Consider the following 22,583-nt stretch of genomic DNA (forward strand, 5'->3'; position numbering starts at 1 on the left):
GTGACCCTGATAAGGGTAAGAGGATGGATGGATGTTAGTTTTCTGTCATTGTTGTTGACCGTCCTGAATAGTTTGTTGCTGAATACTCAGCTCCATCAGATCATCACTTACCCCAGTACTTCCTTGCCACCCTGTTTCTTAATTTGTCGTCATTTTTCATTTCTTATCTTCCATGTCTAGAGGTTGTTTTTGTGTCTGTGACTTAGGTTTTTTTTCTTTCTTTTTCTTTTGTTCATTGTTCTGCTGCATGATCACCAGTACGTGACCACTTCCTGGATTTGACTAAAGGTTTGGAACCACACCTGTTCAAGTAGATGGAACAGTAGATAAATAAGAAGTCGGGGGAAGTCTAATGTCAAACCCATGTGTTATGCAAATGAATAACAGATAGATTTCAGTACACCTATTAGTAATGCAGCACATTGTTAAAGGGCATAGGGCCAAGTATAGAGTCACAGATTCATTTTTTCTAGTTGTGAAACTATGTAAATACAAATCTAACAAGACGTTTCCTGTACAAAAAGGGCAGGAAAAGAAATGTTATGAAGCTTGCATCTCTTACCAAGTTGCCTTTTACTGGCACGTTGTTTATTCTGCAGAGAGGTAGAGAGGAAGGATTTAGCAACATCTTAATCTCTTTGAGTGTTTGAAGTGATTAATCATTTGTTCACTGTTTACTTTTAACTTCTTGTATTGTCACTAAAATCACCGAGAAAGCAGCTGTAAGTCTGACAGCAGCAGAGAGTGGATGTATTGTTCTTGTCCTCTTAGTGTCCCGTCAGTCCATCCATATTTACACTGAAGAGCACTTAGCCTTGTTATTCACAGCTGGTTTAATGTAGATTACAAAAATGAACCAGCCCCGTTCTATGATGACTGCTGAGCAGGTGTGTGTCTGTGCATTACTGCCTCGTACATGTATCATTACAGATTATGTTTAATCAAATATTTCATTCAAACTGTTTATATATATCTGTGTGTGTGTGTGTGTGTGTGTGTGTGTGTGTGTGTGTGTGTGTGTGTGTGTGTGTGTGTGTGTGTGTGTGTGTGTTCACATGATGTGATGGCTCCTGACAGCAATCACAAATACAAATAAAAATGCAATCAGGTACATCCCACAGTGGATTTAGTTCTTGTATTATGAAGATAAAAGTATTAAAATAAGCGTCGGTGGAGAGTTTTCTACAGTCGCTGGTTTTACTGCAGGCCTGTGCATGTTATCATGTCTGTGGTCTTATTGAAAATTGCACAAACAAGTTACAAATCACTTCCTGTTGCTCTGCATGCATCACTTTTCTTCTTTCACCACAACGAACATGACATGTTTCTAAGTCACACATCAAGCATGTCTCATTACTATCTTGTTAATCTTCCCTTTCACTCTTGTTGTTATTCATCTGTCACAAATTACTCCACCCGGCCTGCACTCACTTCTTCATCTCTATTGGGCAGTGTTCATTTCATGGCTGACCCCAGGTGTTCATATTCATCCACCTTCACTATTGCTTTTGTGATTCTTGCACGTTCACCTTTCCACCCGTCTCCCTCTCATTTATACATGTATTTTGTCTTGTCTCCACTGACTTTGATTCCTTTTCTCAAACCACCAGCATTAGGGCAGGGATAGCTCAGTAGGTAGAATGGTCGTCCCTGTGATCGGAAAGTTGGGGGTTCGAATCCACTGAGCGGCTACCCTGAGGTACACCTGAGCAAGGTACCATCCCTACACACTGCTTATTGGCTGCCCACGGCTCCACTGAGTGACTGGGTCAAATGCAGAGAAAGTAATAATTCAAGCTGGTCCACTCGTTTCTCATGTGTTTATTTTCTATGTCATTAAAGATGTTTGCCGTACAAACATTCCACCGTTGAAAAAGAAAAGTTGGACCAGTACTCAACTTTGATCTCTCAAAGGACTTTTTACATTTTAAGTCTTATTCACACACACACACACACACACACACACACACACACACACACACACACACACACACACATCTTCATTACACTGCACTTGCTTGTCCTTTAAGATAAATTGATCTTAATCTGTGTTAAACAGCGAGACAACTTTAGAGGTGAAAATAACATCATTCATGCGGTTATCTACCAAGTCAGAGCCAACAAGAAGAGCACTGAATCAAGAAATCATATAAATAGAATCTGTCAGACAAAGTGAAGTAGGCTACAAGATCAAAGAAGGTCAGAAACCATCTAAAGAAATTCAAGGACAGATTTAAAATACAATCATTCATATCTATCGGTTTGTTAAGCTTTACAAAGCCTAGGGCTTTGGGACTCAAGTGAACCACAGAGAAAACCATTATCTACACACAGAGGAAACTGGGAAGAGTGGTGAAACTTCCCAGGAGTTGCAGGCTAAAATGACTTCATGAGTGCACTGACTACTCATCCAGGAGATCATGAAAGAACCCAGAGAAACATCTGAAGAACTCCAGACATCATTTTTGACCAGGACATGTCCTTCAACGCACATATTAAACAAATATGTAAGACTGCGGTCTTCCATTTGCGCAACATCTCTAAAGTTAGAAATATCCTGTCTCAGAGTGACACTGAAAAACTAGTTCATGCATTTATTACTTCCAGGCTGGACGACTGCAAATCATTATTATCAGGATGTCCTAAAAACTCACTGAAAAGCCTTCAGCTAATCCAAAATGCTGCAGCAAGAGTCCTGACAGGGACTAGAAAGAGAGAGCAGATTTCTCCTGTTTTGGCTTCCCTTCATTGGCTTCCTGTTAAATCCAGAATTGAATTCAAAATCGTGCTCCTCACATACAAGGTCTTAAATAATCAGGCCCCATCTTATCTTAATGACCTTGTAGTACCATATCACCCTATTAGAGCACTTCACTCTCGCTCTGCAGGCCTACTTGTTGTTCCTAGAGTATTTAAAAGTAGAATGGGAGGCAGAGCCTTCAGTTTTCAGGCCCCTCTTCTGTGGAACCAGCTTCCAGTTTGGATTCGGGAGAGAGACACTATCTCTACTTTCAAGATTAGGCTTAAAACTTTCCTTTTTGCTAAAGCATATAGTTAGGGCTGGACCAGGTGACCCTGAATCCTCCCTTAGTTATGCTGCAATAGACGTAGGCTGCCGGGGATTCCCATGATGCATTGAGTTTTTCCTTTCCAGTCACCTTTCTCATTCACTATGTATTAACAGACCTCTCTGCATTCAATCATATCTGTTATTAACCTCTGTCTCTCTTCCACAACATGTCTTTATCCTGTCTTTCTTCGCAGCAGATGGCCCCGCCCCTCCCTGAGCCTGGTTCTGCCGGAGATTTCTTCCTGTTAAAAGGGAGTTTTTCCTTCCCACTGTCGCCAAAGTGCTTGCTCATAGGGGGTCATATGATTGTTGGGTTTTTCTCTGTATCTATGAAGCACCTTGAGGCGACTTTTGTTGTGATTTGGCGCTATATAAATAAAATTGAATTGAATTGAATTTTCCTCTGTTATGGTCAGATTTCGTGGTTCAACAATAAGAACGAGACTGAACAAAAATGGCATCCATGGCAGAGATCCAATAAGAAAACCACTGCCACAATAACTTGTCTCACATTTGCCACAAAACATCTGACTCCAGGGAAAATATTGTGTGGACTGACGAGACAAAAGTTAAACTTTTTGGAAGGTTTGAATCCTGTTACATCTGGTGTCAAATTAAAAGCATGTTATAAATCAACATCATAAAAACAGTCAAACATGGTGGTGTTAGTGTGACGGTCTGGGCTGCTCTGCTGCTTCAGCTTTCTACCAGAAAATCCAGCCATCATTTTGTGCCTGAAAACACAAGCTAAGTTTGGTCATGTAGCAATGACCCACAGCAGACCAGAAAGTGATGGCATAATGAAAGTCCAGACCTAAAGCCAATTAATATGCTTTGGATTGGACTTATTGGCCATTCATGATCGTAAAAACTTCCAGTGTGGCTAAATTAAACAATTCTGCAAAGAAGGGTAAGCAAAAGAATTCCTCCACAGTAATGTGAAAAACAGTTTATGGGGTTTTCAAATAGGGTCAGGTAGGTTTGAATAGCCTTTTACCCCTTAATAAAAAGATAATTTAAAAAAATGCATTTTATAATTACGTGTATTTTCTTTGTCCAGCATAAAAATTAAGTTGATCTCAAACATGTAAGTGTGACAAATATTCAAAACAAAGAATAATTACACATCTCTCTCTGCGGTTTATACTTCTTCATTCTTGTTCAAAGTTATGGTAACTGGCAAGACTCTCACTTCCCTTTTCACAGAGAAAACTAAATATAGATTGAAAGAATTTATCAGGAGTCCACAGTAAGTTGAGCATACAAAATTATTTCCTTTTTTTTTTTGCCACAAAATTGTGTGCGACAGCTGCCCTGACACCTCTACAGCCTGCAGGCGTTGACCGACAGTTCGTTGGCAGTGTCGCTTAGACTCCTGCATTTGGCTTGCAGGCTGGGATGGCTGGAGCACTCTGCGGGTGAAGGCCAGCGCTCCACCCAGGTGTCCTTCCCCAACACGTAGATGAACCTGACACACAAAATGAAAAAAGAAAGAAAGACAGATGGCAAGTTAACAAGTAAGAGCACCCAAGTGTCTCATAGTAAACTTGTCCTGTCATAGTTCCGTATTTGAATCAACACAAAATTATTTGTAAGCATTTATTTTTCCTGTTCTGCTCACTTGTTGGTTTCAGTATCAACATTCCACTGGTCGTCCTTGGGGCCAATGATGAGGTATTGGGAGCCCTGCTTCAAGTCTAGTCCATCTCTGCAACCTCCGTGAGACATGAAGATCCTCGTCTGACCCGCTCCAACTCCACCCTCCAGACCTGAGTGGGAGAAGAACAAATATAATAAGCCTTCATTTGTCTTTGAGTTACAAGAATGCACAAGCAGCACTTCATAAATGGGGTCACCAAATAATGAAAAAGTTAACTGGACCACATCATTCCTCCATTGCTCACACTGAAAAGACTGAGAGGTGAAAGCCAGTCACTACTAGGACTCACCCAGTTTGATAACTTGTGTGATCTCCATCTCATATTTGTCGTAGTAACTCTGGATGACATTCAGCACCTTCACCTGGAAAACTAAAACACAGTAGCAACCAAACCTGAGCATCATGAGCAAATTACTGTAAAATTAATCGGACTCTTAAATGGGTGAGGCACTGTTTCCATAAATTAATAGTAACTGTTTCCACGACAAAATAATAATAGCATTACTAACAAAAGGGGGAGGTGACAGTTTCCCACCCTTTTCCAGTAAGATACTAAACTGAAATTCTGTATGATGCCCTGGGGAGTTGCTATATGAGCGATTCATGGTCCACATGGTAAATGAGAGAAAAATAAAGCAGGAGAGCAATAGTGCCATCAGCTAAACTTTCTTTACAATGTTTTAAATATTACAGTTTCTGTGAATGCTCACATTATGCTTCCATTTATTACTCAAACAACATATTATTTGTTCCTACTCTAACAGCTGATTCGCTGCAGGGCTTATGTCATTGTTACTGCTTGAATAAGGGCATTTAATGTGGCTTCTTTTATTTCTATAAATATTAAAATCTTAATTTCTTCATCTAGCGGCAGTTTTGACAACGTACATCTGAATATTTTTAAATCATTTGAATGGCAGTCAGCCAATGAACATGCAAAAGTGTAAGCCTCCAGTGTGCAGGCATGCATGTTGAAGGCGCCGGAGTGTAAAAGCACATGTACCATGGTGTAAGCTCTTGCAGGCAAACGTCTCTCTTTCTTTGCTGGGGAAGTTTTCACTGTCCGCTTTGGAGATGCAGCAGTCACCTGGAGGTTTTGAAACCACGGGAGGTCAAATGTGCAGAGGTGGAAAAAAAATACACGCATCCTTTAATGCATTGTTGCAAATCCCATACTTTACCCTGTGTGCAGCGGCAGACGTTGTTTCTGCAGATCTGGCTGAGCTGCTCCTTGTTCTCACGGGGGGTGTAAGTACGACTGCAGCGGCGGTCTGTGACAAAGTGAGAGGGGAGAAATCTAAAAGCTTTAATGTTATTATTATTATTATTTATTTATCTTGGTTTTATGCGAAATATAAGGACGCAGTACAACTTGGCCACTTGGTTGGCTGCTCTTAGCCATGCAACATATGGTCACCTGCTCATCCCAGTGAGCTAAACTGCCGTTCCTTTTATAAGTATTTCTTATAATACTGTATCGCAGAATCTCTGATTTTTATGTCTACAGCTGTATTTCCCAACCTGGGTTGTAATACTCGTAAACAGTCACTGAGGATGGCTGCAGGAGGCCAACTTTGAAGGTCTGCTGGAGTCTGAATATTAGGATCTCAGGCTCTTTGTGAGAAACCTACAAAGAGAAACAATGCAGAGCAGGGGGAATGTTATAAGACATACTTCTTAAAAATGGTACATAAAACTGACTTAAACTGGACAGATTTTAACTCCTCATACTCTTTCTTCCTGTAATCCAATAAATGAGACAGTGGTCTACAGCACAGTTACCTTAAACAGGTGGATGATCAGGGATCCCCTGTCACTCAGGTTATCTACTATCTGGAAGTTGTTGATGTAATGATCCACTGAGTTGGACAACTAGAGACAAACATGTTCAGAATTTATTAGTTCAATTTAAACAGAAATAAAATGCTGCCGTGTAGAAAACATTCTATAGAATTGTATTTAAAGTGTAAATTCACAATGCAATGCTGTATTTATTACCGAAATATGTTAAACCCATTACAGCCTTAGGTGATGCAGGGGTCAAACAAGTGAGCTGAGGTGTGCTTTTTGGTGTGATACTGATAAATTACAGTAAAGAAAACTGAGCTTGCAGCTTAACTTTTTCACAACACGCACAGAAAAAAGTTTGAATAAAACAAAATAAAATAGATGTAAAATAAATTCAGGTTTACTCTGTGTAAGAAAGCTAAAACTAAACTTGGATCATTTCTTAGCCATGAAAGCTTTGTTTCAGATTTTTGAAGCACTGGCCTAGAGGCTGATTACCATCTCCAGGTCTGAGTTTTCTGGGGTGAAGCCAGTGGGCAAACTGATGTCAAGAACCACCATCCTGACGTCTCTGGGTCCTAAAGCCCTGCGAAAGAAAAGCAGAAAGCACTGGCAAAGGATATGAAATCTAAATCTGAAAGGACCCAAATGATCTGATTAACCTCATGAGAAATGTGAGCAGCTGTTCTGAATCGCTGGATCAATAACTCACATTCAGTGGACCAAATGTTCAAAGAAAATTTATTACGGTCAGACAGACTCACATTTGGCAGTTTTTGTTTAAAAATGTGGTCGTCCCATATTAAAAAGTTGACTGTTTTTGCTGTTTGCTACACTTTGTATGAAGTAAAAGATATAAAAATACACTTTTTTTTCTTATTCTCTAAAATTTAGCAAGTAATTGTATCTTACCTCACTTTGATGGTGATCTGATAGGACTTTTCTACATCTGCTGGAGGCTTTTCTGTTATGAGATGGAGGAAAAGTGTTATTAAATATGTAATCCATAAAGCTTGCTGAAGATACTTGGTGTGTATATGTATTGATAGTTTTTTTATGTATATGTTTGTCATATTGCAGTTGCTGTCTTTTCTACTGTTTTTAAAAAAAAAAAAATCAGATGTTTGATTTCACACTACATGCCGTTCATGATTGAAACCTCCCATTTACTAGCACACTGGCTTTTACCTCCCAAGGTAGGGTTTGTGTCCCCTCCAGGTCTTGAACTGGGGATCTTTCATATAAGATAAGATAAGATAGAACTTTATTAATCCCTCGGGTGGGTTCCTCTGGGAAATTCGACTTCCAAAAAAAGCACAGCAACGACCGAAGAAAGTAGAAAGTTTTAAAATTATTTTTTAAAAAGCCACATAAATGGTCCTCCTTGGGGCCTATGATGTTTGTATTAATGTACATACATCAGTATTTTAAATGGTATTTCAGCCATTCCCAAAATTAAGAATAGAGAGATTTTCAAAAATCTTCTCCAGCCCACGTACACCTTAAAATCAAACTCTGACCACACACCAGCCTGAGAGGAGTTTCCTTCTTTGTTTTTATGTGAAACCTCGATCTGTTGATGACTGACTGTTTAAAGCTGATTCTCCAGTAACAGCTCTCTTTTCCCACCTAAAAGCTACTGTACAATTTGAATTCTTTCTGTACCAGTAATGACATATATAACATACACTCCAGATTCCATTAAAACATTAAACAAATAACATGTTTGTGTTACGGCAGGCTTGTAGTTTACAGTTATTTAAGAAAAGTTAAATTTGTATCTTTTGAACTAAGTCCTGTTTTATCTTATTTCAAAATATCAAGGAAATGAAACGTGCTGAAATGTGTTTCATCATTGTTTGACCCTTTCATTGACATGAAATTATCGCCACATGTCAGTAACATCCCAACACACCAACTGACATGTATTTAATGCCTCAAACAAAATTCTTTGTTGGTGATGAGAGCTTCAAGACGCCTCCCGAATGGACACGCTAGTCACATGCAGTGGTCAGGTGTGATTTGTTTCATTTTTCCACACAAACAGTCTTCAAATCCTGAGGTCTCTGTGGGCTCCTTCTCTGAACTCGTTCAGTAGATTTCTCAGCTGGATTCAGGTCAGGTGATTGGCTGAGAAACCAGCTGAGAGTTTCCTTGGCTGTGTTTGGGACGATTGCCTTGCTGAAACATCCACCCTCGTTTCATCATCATAATCCTGGTGGAGGGCTGCAGATTTTTATCAACAGTGTTATAGTACATGTTTCTGTAACATATTGGTCTAATGTTAGCTGTATAATTCATCTCATTGTTTGTTGTGTGAAGTTGGCACTGGTTTCGTGTGATTTTATGTGTCACATTTGCTGTGAGCCAATGGCTGTGATGGGGTTGGATTAATTGAAGGCCCACACTACAAACACTGCTGTGATATTTTGTCTCTGAGGTATGTTATATGGCCAGAACTAAGATGACTTGATTTAAATATGTTGATGGTGGATAGTGTGCTGCTCTGTGAATTGTATAATGAAGATGGGGTGATATTGTGTGTCTCTGTGCAGGCCAGGACCTACTATATGCCACAGCCTAAAGGCAGAGTTGGGTTGCTGAGGTTGGAGTAATTACCAGCCTTCTACTTACAGGGTGGGTCTTGAAGGACAACTACTAATCCCAGTTAAGTAGTTGGCATGTAAAGTGCAACTGACTTGTGCCATCGCAGGCTCGCGCCTTCAACTGGTGTGTTTTATACCTTTAGCAAGCGGGGCGCTGGACTGTGTATCTCTTCATTTTTTTGATCATTGTACTAATAAATTATGTCAGAATTGTATTAGTTGTCATCTTTTGCCCACAGCTGAGACAGCTGGTCAGACCTAGAATATGTCTGTGTTCGATTTCCATTCATCCTTCCTGAAATTACATGAAGTGTGCCAGTGCCGTATGCAGAAAAACAGCCCACACCATGATGTTCCCAATTCCAAGCTTCATTGTTGGTATGGTGCTTTTGGTGCTTTCTTTTTCCTCTGAAAATATGCAGTGCCCTTTGACCTCGTAACATTGTGTGTATTATGGTGTCAAAGGTCAGTTTTGACCACACTATAGTCTCCCAGTATATCACAGGCTTGTCTAAATGCTGTTCAGCAACTTTGAATTCAACATGCTTTTTCTTCAGAAATTGAGTGTTGCATGGTGAGTGTTCATGCAGGCCATGGTGGTTGACCGATTTTCTTTTTTCTGTAGGTCTCTGTAAGTCCTCCTTGGCTTTTAGACAACTCTTCTGAATACTTTTCACTCCTCTGTCTGAAATCTTGCAGGGAAGATCTGGTCCTGGCCGGTTTGTTGTGAAGTGGTGACTGCATTCTTCAGTAGTTTAGAAACTCTTCTGTGACCAATGCCATCAGTATGTTTTCCAACAATAAGGTTGTGACAGCCTCATATTGTTTTAACCCATCATGAGATGTTTCTTGTGTGACACCTTGGTAACGAGACACCTTTTTATAGACCATCAGCCAGGACTGAACCAGCTGATATTAATTTGCAATAAGTGGCATGATTAGTTCCTAATTACTAACAGATTTCAGCTGGTGCCTTTTAGTACCTCCACTTTTTGTTCAGTATTTTTCCCCTGTGTCATTTCTCATTATAACGCGTAACATCATTTGATTTCTTTGCATGTGTAGATGTCAATTGCACCTTTAGAGATACATTTAGTTAAATTGGTGACACATTCAACACTTATTTTATCTGCTGTATTTGAGACATATAAATGGAGTTACCCTGGGACTCTTCAACAGCAACACTGAGCTCAAAGTGCTGGCAGGGCATTTTCTCATCCACCTCATGCAGCTGGTTATAATGGGTCACAACCTTGGGTCAAATTTCAGGAAGAGAAATCGATCAGTCAAAAACGATTGTACAGCCAAATATAGGTACTGTCCTACTATTTAATTTAATTATCTCTAATGAGTTTTATTAATAATCATTCAGTGCATTTATACCTCAAGTATTCCCTGTCCGTTTCCTTGAGCTCTGACTTCCAAATCAAGGTTAGCAGGCAACTGTGCAACAAAAGCACCGCAGAAGAAGAAAAATATTGGATAATGATGTTATTACACTCAGTGATGTTCTTAAATCCCAAATCATCACAGTTCAAAGTTACGAAACTCCGCTACAAGCCTGGATTCTGTTTATATTTCTTTTAATGTCTCTCACCTTGGATGAGCGAGCGCCATAGGCTGTCCTTGGGTCAAAATGGTAGCGGATGTCTCTGCGTCCAGTGATCCTGATGTCTACATTCAGACTGAGGTCATCAGGAGGTCTCTTGATCATATACTCTGACAATGCCTGAAGCACCACCATGGTGGACTGGAAGAGTAGAGAACGAAAAAACCTAACTGGCAGCCTTCTGACAATTAAATCTGGCATGAAATATAATATCAACAAGTGAAATAAATCTAAATATCCTTTAACTGACCTGAGTAGAGCCAAAGCCGCCTCCTCTTCTTCGCTGGCTGTTCAGCCATTTAAAGGCTGCTGCTGCTTCCTCCATGTGACCCAACTTAATAAGAGCCAGCAGGGCATAGCCGGTCGCCTCCAAGGTGAAGAAGTGGTTTTCCCTGTCAGGCCAGTGGCTGCCACCTGCAGCAGCGACAGAATTAGAGGGATGTTTTACACTTATCCTCAGTGGCTTTTTGATACTATTTGAATGCCGGCTTTAAGAGCACACAGCTTTAGTCCGTACAGCAAAAGTGCAGTGATTAGGGCTATGTCATACCATACTGTCTGCCATAACATCAGTACAAACTTTTACGTGATTGAAAAATAGTGTTATATGACAATATCAACGATATAGCAAGTAAACAGAATCCTGCTAGTAGACAGAAATTAGTTAAATTCAATTATATTGTATTTTATTTATGTAGCACTAAACCACAACAGTTCCTTTAAGGTGTGTTTTATTTTCAGGTGAATACCTTATAATAATACACAGAAAACAGCCAGATGACTCCCTAGGAGTGATTTGGCGACAGTGGGAAGGAAAACTCCCTTTTAACAGGCAGAAACCTCCAGCAGAACCAGGCTTTTTGTTTTACTGATGCTTTGCATGATGATAAACCAGGACTTTAAGCAAGTTTTAGTTGCTTAAGGTACATTTACTCTGGTAACTCAAATGAAAACAAGAAAACAAAACAAATCAAATTAAAAAACAGAACTATAATCATTCTGATTGAGGATACCTCGGGCTGCAGCTTCGAGTAACGGTTGATGAACATTGTGAGGTGCCCCCACAAGAGCCAGAGCATAAGAGGTGATGGCCACGGTGTACGGTCTCCTCCCATTTCTAGTCAGTGCATTGGTCAAGTACTGTGTCGTCTTACCCATGGCATTCTATACCACATGAGTGGGTAGATGATGGGTTAGTATAATTACAATTACAACAAGTGTTAAAGAGACATTGCTGCTTGTAACTTACCTCCATCTCCAAACCAGGAATGACGCAGGTGATCCCTGCCTGCTTGGCCTCAGCTAGTGCGATGTGGACAAAGGCGGTAAGTGTTATCTCTGGGTCATCGCCACGGAGACCGCCCTAGAGGCGATGAGAGGGAGAAGGGCTTTATCGCAGTTATCAAAGATTTTGGGCAGAAAGCACCTAAAGTAAATTTCCTGGTTCCTTTATAGCACTTTTCTTTCCTACTGAGCACTCAAGGAGCTTAGACAACATTACCCAAAGAACTTCTATCTAATATTTGTCGATGATATAATCTAACAGTGATGATCCGATGAACGCATCAGAGGAACTCAGTATCTTTCCGAAGGATACTGTGCAAATTGCATGCAGACTGGAACAGTCCACCAACAACCATTCAGTTAGTACGGGACCTGCTCTACCTTCTGAACTAGAAACTTTTTAAGGGGTTATTCAGTATTTGAGACCTTCATCATCTCTTTCTCCCATGCCTTGTAATTTTGTATTACAGTTTTTTACAGACGCTAGGACACATTTCTCAATACTTAGGTCACGTTTGCAAAACTCCTCACACAGTGAGCACAACAGAAGTCTATGTGGGCTAAACTGAGGACCAGTTATCATTGTTTTGGCACAAAATGCATTCAATGACTACATCTCTCAAATTTAATGAATCATCTTCTCACTCAGACACAACAACTGCCAAAAAGCTTTGTACGGACAGGACATTTTGCATGTGCTTACATACTGTTTTCAAAACTGTTAAACTTATGGCCAAAACAATAACACAATGCAAAACTTGAAAAGACAGCAAAATTCAACAACAATATTTTATTGAAACATATTTTAAATCTAAAAATGCAGTTTAACCAGCCACAGCTTGTTCTCATTGTAGATGAACATCTACACAGGTGTTACTCCTTCAATTTTTCAACTCCTTCAATTCTGGCAGCCAGAAGATTCTTTCCTAGGTGTGTTGCCCTAGATGACATAAGATGTGATGTGGATGAGAACCTGTGGCCAAATGGAGAAGACCGAGTAGATTAGCATTACTATTGTATGTGTATCAGTGGATGGTGTGTATACAAATTCTTGTATTTTGGGATTACTTAGTGCAAAAAAATAAAAAATACATAAACAAATATTAACAAATTCTGCATGATGTCTGATTCATTCCAGTAACATATATTGAAATTATAAACAGAGATGTGTCCTTGTTTTACACAAGAAAACACTGTGTAATGCTACATGTTGTTAGTGTTTTTTAGGTCATTGTTTTGTGGGTGACAAAGTGTGTTTGTCGGCTGTCAACCTTTGCTAGTGTTCTGGAAGAATGAGTTTATTTGAGACCTGAATGAAGTGTTTTGGTAGTTGTAGTGCATTTTGAATGTGAAATGAACTGCTTTGCCAAGCTGACGGTCAGTTAGGAGGATTGTGTGAAGTGTTTTGCAAAAGTGACCTAAGTATTGAGAAATGTGTCCTAGCGTCTGTAAAAAACTGTAAAACCATCGGAATAATTCAAGTATTTGATTATTTAGAATTTTAATCACTGAATAAAGTGTCTAAAATAATGGAAACTATTTTAAATGAGTTAAATAAAGTTGTTTGTTAGATTTTAAAAATGTACAAATGCTTAAAGTTAAAGAAAGAAAATATGTCATCAGAAAATAGTGGCATGCTACATGACAGCGTGCTTTTTCTGTTGTTCATCAGCAGACAAAAGGATTATAAAGACTGGGCCTTTTTGTTGTATTTATATTCTACTTTCATAATAATCTCTTTCTTTTCAGTTTATTGATTTGATTTTGTTAGTCTTGGAAGTTGTGATTGAATAATAAAGCAATCATTTTGAAAGGTGTAGTTTTTACTTCATATATGTGCCTGCATGTATTTTATCGATCTATCCTTATGGGCTCAAATTGTGGTCATAAATATTTTGTACAATGTGAAAGGACCATAAAGCAGCTCTATAAAGCACCCCTTCAATAGCCAAACCCATCTGTTCTCCGATTGGATTGTTAAATTTGTGATTGACATGACATTGGCCAATCAGATGAAAGGAAGAAAAATAGGGTCAAAATTTGTACTTGTAACTTGAAACTTGAGTGCAGAGTTTCACACGTATTTTTTGGCTAAGTCCACACACAAATCTTTTTTACGCACACACAAATTCTTTTTACACATACAAATCCTGATTTACAAGTACAAAATATTTATGACCACAATCTGAGCCCATATATCCTACCGACAGTACAGATTCAGACAACAATTAACACTCACATTTACAGGTGTAAGCGATGGTACAACAGGCCATCTACCAATCAGAAGGTTGGTGGATTGACTCCCAGTTCTCCATAGGAGAGTCCACGCTGTGGTTGAATCTCAGATTCAGAGGGAACAATATAGTTTTTGCCTGGGTTATGGATCACAAGAACAGCTCTTTAATCTGTAAAGGATAAGGGATTCTGCCCAAACAGTCTACATCTTCTTGGAGATGCCTGGAGAAGGCATCAACCGTGTCTCTTAGGGGATCATGTAGGGAGCACTGTGGGAGGATGGATATCTAACCTGTTGTGCCATCTGGTCATGAGCTCTGGGTCATGACTGAAAGAAAGAACGTCTGGGCTTCTCTGCTTAGACGACTGCCCACAAGACAGACGGACGGATGGACGGATCAATAGACTGATGTTTATTTTCCAAGTTACAGTTTGTCTGAATGGTTTAAATTTGATAAACTTAGCTGTAATAGCTATCATAATGAAACAGCTTATTTTGTTATTATACATTGTGGTGGGGCGTGGTTTGCGGTGCCGTGCGGACGCACCTGCACGGCATCCGCAATCACGCCGGCCGTGTTAAAACACGGGGACTCAGGGGTTGGTGTGTGTGTGGTGTGACGTGAATTAAATAAAGTTGGCTCTGAACGTTGCTCCGTGGTCCCGCCGTGCCTTATTCACGCCACATCACACACACACCAACCCCTGAGTCGCCGTGTTTTAACACGGCCGGCGTGATTGCGGATGCTGTGCAGGTGCGTCCGCACGGCACCGCAAACCACGCCCCACCACACACATTTATTGCAATTAAAGTTTTTATTTATTCTGTCGCACTCCATAAATTCTACATTTCTGTGGCTGCACTGAATAAATTTGTCCTTTTTCACATCTGATTTTCAGTCGTGTGTTCAGGCTGAGAGGTTATGCTCGTGAAGACGTGTAGTTTACAAGAGAAACAATACAAGGACCAGGAAATGAAAACTTTTCTCTCTTTGAGTGGAAACCACATAGATTACCAACCTCACAGTGTGAGTGTGTGGCTGTATACGTGCATGTGTTTCTCACCGTCATGGTAGTGCTGTAAACTGGGTTGTCCTCTACATACATTCCTTTATTTTCTCTGAGTTTGTTCATCACCAGGTAGACCAGAGGGTCGCACACTTGTTGCTTCTCAATGCCCATGATGGAGTGAGCCATGGAGAACACCTTTACCACATATGCTGTGATCCTGTCAATCACAATCTATGTCATATATATGATTTATCTAACAGAATAAATTTATCTATTTATGAATCTCAAACTGATTTTCCTCACTGACTCACTTCTGTACAGTTTAGCACAGTAAAACTGAAATAAACATGTATTGTTTTTGTTATGTGACACATGTAAGTTGGAAAATCACTACCGCAAAGACTAATAAAAATAATATTTTAGTGTTGTCAAAACTGAAATACTTGAAAGCTCTAAGAATGTAAGGATTCGTCAGTACCAGGTACTCGCTCCTTCCCTCCTGTAGGGCGGGTAAGAGCCGTCACGCCTTCTGTATGCCAGCTGATTGTCATAGCCTGAAAACACAAAAGAATTTCCTGTTTTAACCACAAAGACATAGACAATAACTAGGTGTTCATATTCCAGCCTTTTGTGCTTAGTCAGAAAGTTTTTTGCAAACTGGTTTTAGATTTCTTTTGCAAACCTCAGCTTTTATTGTAGAATTAAGCCATAGAAAATAATAAAAACAGTAAATCCCCCTTTCCTTCTTTTTTGTTCTTCGCTTTTTGCTTTCGTCTCACCTCTCTTGATGTACTGGAGAGCCTCTGCTCTGCGCTGCACGCCTACGCTCTCCCAGTTGTCAGTTCGGTCTAAGTAGAGGGTGGCAATGAGGGGCAGAGTAATGGAGGCTAGGTTCTGCTCCACACAGCCACCAGGCATCCTGATCAGAGATCCCAGAGAGTCCTCGTTGATGGAGTTCTCAATACTGTCTGCTAACACGCTGCCTAGTAGGGAAAAAGAAGTTTCATGAACAAGCCTCCTTCTTGGTTTCATTTTTGATCCTTCTCACCACTCTGACAGTTACTGACCTCTGACATTGATCAATGACTCAGGTTGAGAGTTTGGCACTACTGACTCCAGTTCAATCTTTCCAACACGGACTGTCTGCGTTCCTGTTTTGGATGCAAACATATTGACACCGAATTTAAAATGAAGAAACTCAAAGGGAGCAGATATAAATGTGAAACCTCATAACTTTGGTAAACTTTAGACCCAGTTCCATAAAATCTAAATAAAAACAGAATGCAAAGATTTGCAAATGTCACAAAACCACATTTTATTCATAATAGAAAATATCAAATGTGAAAATGCACCATTTTAAGAAAATTGTTATTTCATTTTGAATTTGATGGCTGCAACACAATACAGGACAGGGCTGTATTTATCGCTATGTAGCATCCCCTCTTCTTTTAACTACAGTCTGTAAAAGTCTGGTAACTGAGGAGACCAGTTGCTGAACTTTTGGGAGAGGAATGTTTTCCCGTTCTACATCCGAAATAACAGTCTGCAATGCTGGGATCCACATGGCCTGACCAACAACCCCAATGCCAAACGATGGCACCTCTCTTTGGAGAGTTTTTCTGTCTATCCCAGACCCTAGCTGTTCAACGGGTGTCCTGGGTGTTGGATTTTTTGTTTCACGTGTGGTTAAAAGTAGTTGTGGGTTTAAAGAATCGATTTTCCTGATTCAAATCGATTTTAGTTTTAGAAATCGCTCCCAAAACTATTTCAACAACCACCAAACAGCTAGTGTCAGCTTTGTTTTTATACATAGGCTAATTATAAAAACATGGATATGTCCTGATAAATGATCAGAATTATAACATTTCTGACTGTCTGAGTCAAATCAAATTGGGACCTTGTGAATCAGAATCAAAGCAGTTATAGAAATCGAGTCTCTTTTGAATGAGGTTTGGCACAGAGAAGATGAGGCAGGAACTAGTATGTGTGGATAGCTAAATGTATTCACAGACAGTGAGTTCGGGGACTGATCACATGCCAGTTATTACTGCAGTGCTGTCTGAGAGTCTAAAGATCAAGGGCACCCAATTTTTCAACCCTGCCCCCTTGCACGCAGAGAGATTCTTTTTTTTAGATGATGTTATGTATGATAACTGATGATAAATAAATGAGGGATACTAGAGCAAAATTTTTCTGCAATTTTTAGACTCAGTTTGTGAACTCGGTGAGCCTCCGCCCTCCTAATCTGTTCGTTTTAGAACTATTCATGTTACTGAGCTGCTACCAATAAACCCAGTTAGTCTCCAGCTGTTCCTCCAGCTGTTTTGTTTAGTACCACATACTTTTCCCACTTTTTTTGAACTGTGCTTCTGCCATTAAATTCAAAATGAGCTAATTTTCCATGAAGTACTGAAGTGTGTCATTTTAAACATTCGATGTTCTTATTATAACTCTATTGTGAATATGCATCTATGAGATTTTCAAGTCATTACATTCTGTTATTATTTACATTTTACATATTTGTCACAACCTTTTGGGAACTGTGGTCATAAAATAGGGAATGACACATTATCATACCTCACTGCTTACTCATCTACTTACCCCCCTCAGCGGATGGGTTCAACACCACACTCCAAACTTCAGTCTTCTGCACTCCATCGAGCTGTTTGTATCAGGAAAAAAGGTTTTGATTCAAGAAGATATGTGTTACTTATTAATTATCTTCTAAGCACACAGAAAATGCCAGTTTCATCACGCAGTCACTTACCACTACCCGTAAAAGCTTCTGGATACGGTCTCCTCCCGTCATGTCTCTCCCGAGCACCATCACCTCCAAGGGATGTTTTCCCACCACCAGCGGTACAATGGTGTAGGGCACAGCTATCGAAGAGCCAGCTGGCACTGTCACTTCCTGTGTGTGTCTGTCCTTGAAAGCAATGCTGCATATGCCTTCAGTCTTCATGAGCACCACCCTGACCTGAGCAGAAAGCGATCAGCCGTTACAGAAGAAGAAGCTGGTAATTTATGAGAAAGAGTAAAAGTAAGTCAATAATCTTACATGTAGTTCCTCAGAGCCGTAGTTATGGACCACAGCTTTTATTTCAACCTGTTCGTGTCTCGCCACTGAATATGGCAGCTTCAGCTCCACAAAGAAACGTTTCCACGCTCTGAAGTTGTAGGGCTCCGCAACACAGAAACCTGCAGATTCACAAGATGGTGAAAAACGTCTGTGAGGGATTAGGATTCTGACAATTTCTCTATCATTCGGGTTGATGATAGAAAACAGGATAGTTTGGAAACTTTTAATCGTGGAGCATTGTTTGCCACTGTTTGTTTTCACCTGGAGGTGATGGAGGTAGAGCACATTCATTCTGTTGCCAAGTGTGAAAGTATATTATTTTCTTTTGCTCTGAGAAATTGGTGGTTGACAGAATGTGAAAAACGTTGTCCTTAACTTTTAGTTAAACATAGAAAAGCAAAACTTATTTTTTTTAAATGGTTAATTTAAGAATTGGGTTAATTTTTGATTGTTGCCAGGACACGATATTTCTTATTAATATAAGACATCCCTACAAATCATGCTTTAATCTTACATGGTAGTGTAAAACTTGCTGTCATTTCCTCCTGATTAAACTACTGTAACTCCTTATACACTTGATTGAGCCAATAAAATACACACTGTCTGGAACAACCTCATAGAGGAAATCTGATCACAGTATCTTCCAAAACACTCTTAAGTTAACATTTGTATACATTTCTCACTGACTCTTGTTTTATGTTGTTTTTTTTTTATAATATTTTATCATCTCTCCTCTCCAGATCTCTCCTGTCTCTCTCACTATGTCTATCTCACTTTGTAAAGTATTATGTCAATGTGTTTTGAAATACACTATATAAATATTGTGTATTATTACCACTATTACAAAAAAAGTGTTGTAACAGTATATCCATAATCAAACATAATGATAATTTTTAGATAACATCCTTTTTTGGGATTACACAAAATAACCGTTTTTTATCTGGAAGTTTAAATGTGTTTCCCATTAAAGCCAGACTGCATCAATTTCCAAAAACTGAGTCCCTAACCAGTTAAGCACTTTGATTCCCAGTTCGCTGTCATCTCACCTGTGTGGGGTGATGCACTGACAGCCAGAAGCCCCCATTCTGTGATGCTATCAGGTAAGGGGTCCCCCATTGTCAGCGAGGCCAGCCTGTTGATAAGATCCATGTTATTTTTTTTTTATCTTACAATAGATCCAAGCTCAAAACTACAAGTAGACAATTGCTATACTATATTATACTATGTAGAAATTTTGCATACTCAACAGAAAATGTGTACAGTATAGATGTCTAAATATATATTTAAAGTAAGATTTTAAAAAAATAAACCTTTTACAGTTAATACACAGAACATTTAATTTTAAGTAAAGTTTTTCTTTTTTGTTTGTTTGTTTTTTGCTGTTAACAAACAACAAATCAGTGTTTAATCACTAACTCCATCCCATTAGTTTGAGTCTGATCTATCATGAAGTCTTTATTTCAGAAGAATAACATTTGGTAATGATTAACTAATGAATAATGGAGTACACTGAATTTTACTTTCCACTAATGTCATTAGACTTAAATTTATTTATGAACTTACCACCTATGACACCAAACATGCTGTATATAAAAAATAAAGCACTGACTAATAAATTAATATGAATTAGATATTACTAATCACCTGTGTATATTAGTTATCATTGTTAGCTGAAACATAACTAGCCAATAACAATTCATTAACTACCAGTTTACTGTAGTACGAGTTATGATTATGGCATAATAATGTGCAGTTTAAAAAATGACACTTCTCACTCTCTTTTATCTCTATTAAACTGCAGTGAAGGTTTCTGAAGTTTCAGCAAACAATCTATAAAACATTAACTTGGTTCTAGACACTAGCAGATGGTTTTCACAGAGCAAGCACGACACAGATACAGTGCAGGAATTTGTGTTGCTACATTGTGAGTGTACGCACACACACCGATGGTCACGATGGTGAAACACAGAATGATGTTGTGTTCATGTTTTCTGCACTTAGAACTGTTTGTTCTGCTGTTATCACTGACCGAACAGCACGATCCCGCTCGCTTAAAAAAATGTTTTTTTCTTTTATCAGACAGACAGATTGAGAGAAATCAGTGAGCGATGATCCTAATTAGTCCATTAATCTGTGGATGTTGACAGAAGGACAGCATTTCAAGCCAAGTCTTGTAAACTTTTCAAATACTGCGGACATTTAAGTGTTGCAGCAACACGTGTTTAAAAGTCTATTAGTTCAGTTTGATTTGATTTACTGTATCACACCAAAACACAACAGTATTCGCCTCAAGGACCTTTATATTGTGAGGTGCAATAAAAGTCTTTAAAGGTCAATGGATATGAAATACTGTGTTCCTGCTAACCCACAGAAACGCTGGTTTACTGTATATTTTTATCAGTGATGATGAATCATGATATTTTACAAACCGAGTTACACACTGCTAGTAGAGTGTACACCGCAGTCAAATCAACCCACTGAACTTGAGTTCAGTTTTTTCCCACTGGAGCCCACATGATATTAAAGCATCTGTAACTAATACTTTCAGTTTACCTGTTTCCTCCACCATGCTTTCACACTGTGATAAATTTGGTTTAATATGAATTACATGCAAGTGGGAACAATCACAAAGGCTACACTAAGGGCGGATATTTGCATTATTGTGATGCGGTAACTGTGGATTTGCCTAAAGCTGATACTGATCTGTGTTTGTCTCTGTGCTTGATTTTTAAGATTTCATTCAGGTGGTTTATCACTAAAGAAAAAGCTGTTACCAGTGTCCATGATGAAGGGGTGAGAAGTAAGTGTAGGAGAGAAAGGCAGTATATGACGATGCTTTAAATATCGGACTAGTGGAAAGTTAAAAGTATTAATGAACAGAGATGGGCAGTAACACATTACAACTAACACGTTGCTTTTTTCAAAGAACGAGTAAAGTAAGGGATTACTATTGCAAAAAAGTAATTAGATTCCTATTACTTTCCGGTAAGCACGCTGCGTTATGGTTACTAAAACGTCATTGTGTTTGTGAGTATGTCTCATGACAATGACATGAGTACGTGCAACAACTGTGGCAGCAACAGACGTGTGTAGATCAACATGCAGCGTTTAAAGCTTGGAGGTACTGACATTACTTTTAGTTTGATTCCGTAAAAAGTGGCAAAAACATTAACGTCTGCTGCACACTATTTTCAAGTAATTTGACCAACATTGTTTATGACTCAAGTACTCAACAGTGGTTTAATTGCATGTCCCGCTTTGCAGCTGAAACAACCAAGTTACTAACTAACCAATCAGACTTGTCTTCATTAGATGTAACCTCTGGTCTAATCATTTACTCACCCGTCTCTGCTGTCTCTATCTGCCTGATTGGGCAGGTTAACATCCATCCACATCCAAGACTCATAGAACTTGGAACGCAGATATACGTCAGCCTCATCTGTATACTCTTCTTCCTCTTCGCCTTCCTCGATGATCTCTTTTGCAATTGAACTAAGCACATCATATTCGTCCTCTGCTTTCCTCGCATAATTCTCAAGGTACACTTCACGCCCAATTGGTCCAGGCTGGCCGGGAAATGAACGCAATACTTCAGTTTCAGGTGGTCCAGGTAGTCCAGGTAGTCCAGGTCGTCCTGGTAGTCCAGGTTGTCCTTGTAGTCCAGGTCGTCCTTGTAGTCCAGGTTGTCCAGGTGAAGGATATCTCCAGTCTGTAATATTTGAATATATTCACACAGTTATGCACATAGTGTTTTAGACAACACCCAGCAGATTGTTAATCAAACAATCAAGATGTGATTAAAGTATAAGCGTTTAGCTTTTACTGGTGTTGACTACATCCATAGTTATTATTGGAGAAATTAGTGAAATGTTTTTTTGTTTCTTTTTTTTACATAATAAATAAAATGTTTCTGTAGAACATGAGGTGCTCTTAAACTCCAAAAATCTATTGGTGATCTCAGTAGATGGAGCAGGAGATGCCTTCTGCCCTGATCAGAGAGTTTCAGTGCTGTGAGTAAAAGAGGACAAAATGCCGCAACTGGCGCTCCACAGGAAAACAGTAAATGTCAAGCAGACTGTTTTCCTAAGAAGCAGCTCCCAGTAAGCTAGCAGAGGTCAATGTCCTTAAACTGATTTGAGAGGACCCAAAGTTTTAGATTTGTGCCAAATCTAGAAATGTCTTTAAATAATAATATGAACTATTTTTGATTAACTATTTTATTGTTATACTGCTAAATTTTA

The 22,583-nt window shown here is 39.2% G+C and overlaps 1 protein-coding gene across 1 annotated transcript in view; it reads right to left on the minus strand.

Moving 5' to 3' along the window:
- Positions 1–1,806: 1,806 nt before the first annotated feature.
- LOC146707117 (venom factor-like) overlaps positions 1,807–22,583 on the minus strand; it is a 32,537-nt gene continuing 11,760 nt past the window's right edge. Inside the window, exons 21-44 of the mRNA XM_085458426.1 lie at positions 21,685–22,051; positions 19,389–19,474; positions 18,322–18,461; positions 18,031–18,240; positions 17,865–17,925; positions 16,331–16,414; positions 16,043–16,246; positions 15,742–15,817; positions 15,318–15,480; positions 11,983–12,096; positions 11,747–11,897; positions 10,984–11,147; positions 10,722–10,874; positions 10,508–10,567; positions 10,286–10,376; positions 7,431–7,482; positions 7,017–7,104; positions 6,513–6,602; positions 6,252–6,357; positions 5,912–6,001; positions 5,734–5,817; positions 5,020–5,100; positions 4,692–4,839; positions 1,807–4,538 (exon numbers count right to left, since the gene is read on the minus strand). Coding sequence (XP_085314552.1) covers positions 4,394–4,538; positions 4,692–4,839; positions 5,020–5,100; positions 5,734–5,817; positions 5,912–6,001; positions 6,252–6,357; positions 6,513–6,602; positions 7,017–7,104; positions 7,431–7,482; positions 10,286–10,376; positions 10,508–10,567; positions 10,722–10,874; positions 10,984–11,147; positions 11,747–11,897; positions 11,983–12,096; positions 15,318–15,480; positions 15,742–15,817; positions 16,043–16,246; positions 16,331–16,414; positions 17,865–17,925; positions 18,031–18,240; positions 18,322–18,461; positions 19,389–19,474; positions 21,685–22,051 — 3,008 coding nt within the window. The 3' untranslated portion in view covers positions 1,807–4,393. The remainder of the gene's footprint in view (positions 4,539–4,691; positions 4,840–5,019; positions 5,101–5,733; positions 5,818–5,911; positions 6,002–6,251; positions 6,358–6,512; positions 6,603–7,016; positions 7,105–7,430; positions 7,483–10,285; positions 10,377–10,507; positions 10,568–10,721; positions 10,875–10,983; positions 11,148–11,746; positions 11,898–11,982; positions 12,097–15,317; positions 15,481–15,741; positions 15,818–16,042; positions 16,247–16,330; positions 16,415–17,864; positions 17,926–18,030; positions 18,241–18,321; positions 18,462–19,388; positions 19,475–21,684; positions 22,052–22,583) is intronic.

This window comes from Copadichromis virginalis, linkage group LG6 (genome assembly GCF_057382275.1).
Source record: "Copadichromis virginalis isolate Kocher_CV1m ecotype Utaka linkage group LG6, C_Virginalis_male_GT1.1, whole genome shotgun sequence".
NCBI lineage: Eukaryota > Metazoa > Chordata > Actinopteri > Cichliformes > Cichlidae > Copadichromis > Copadichromis virginalis.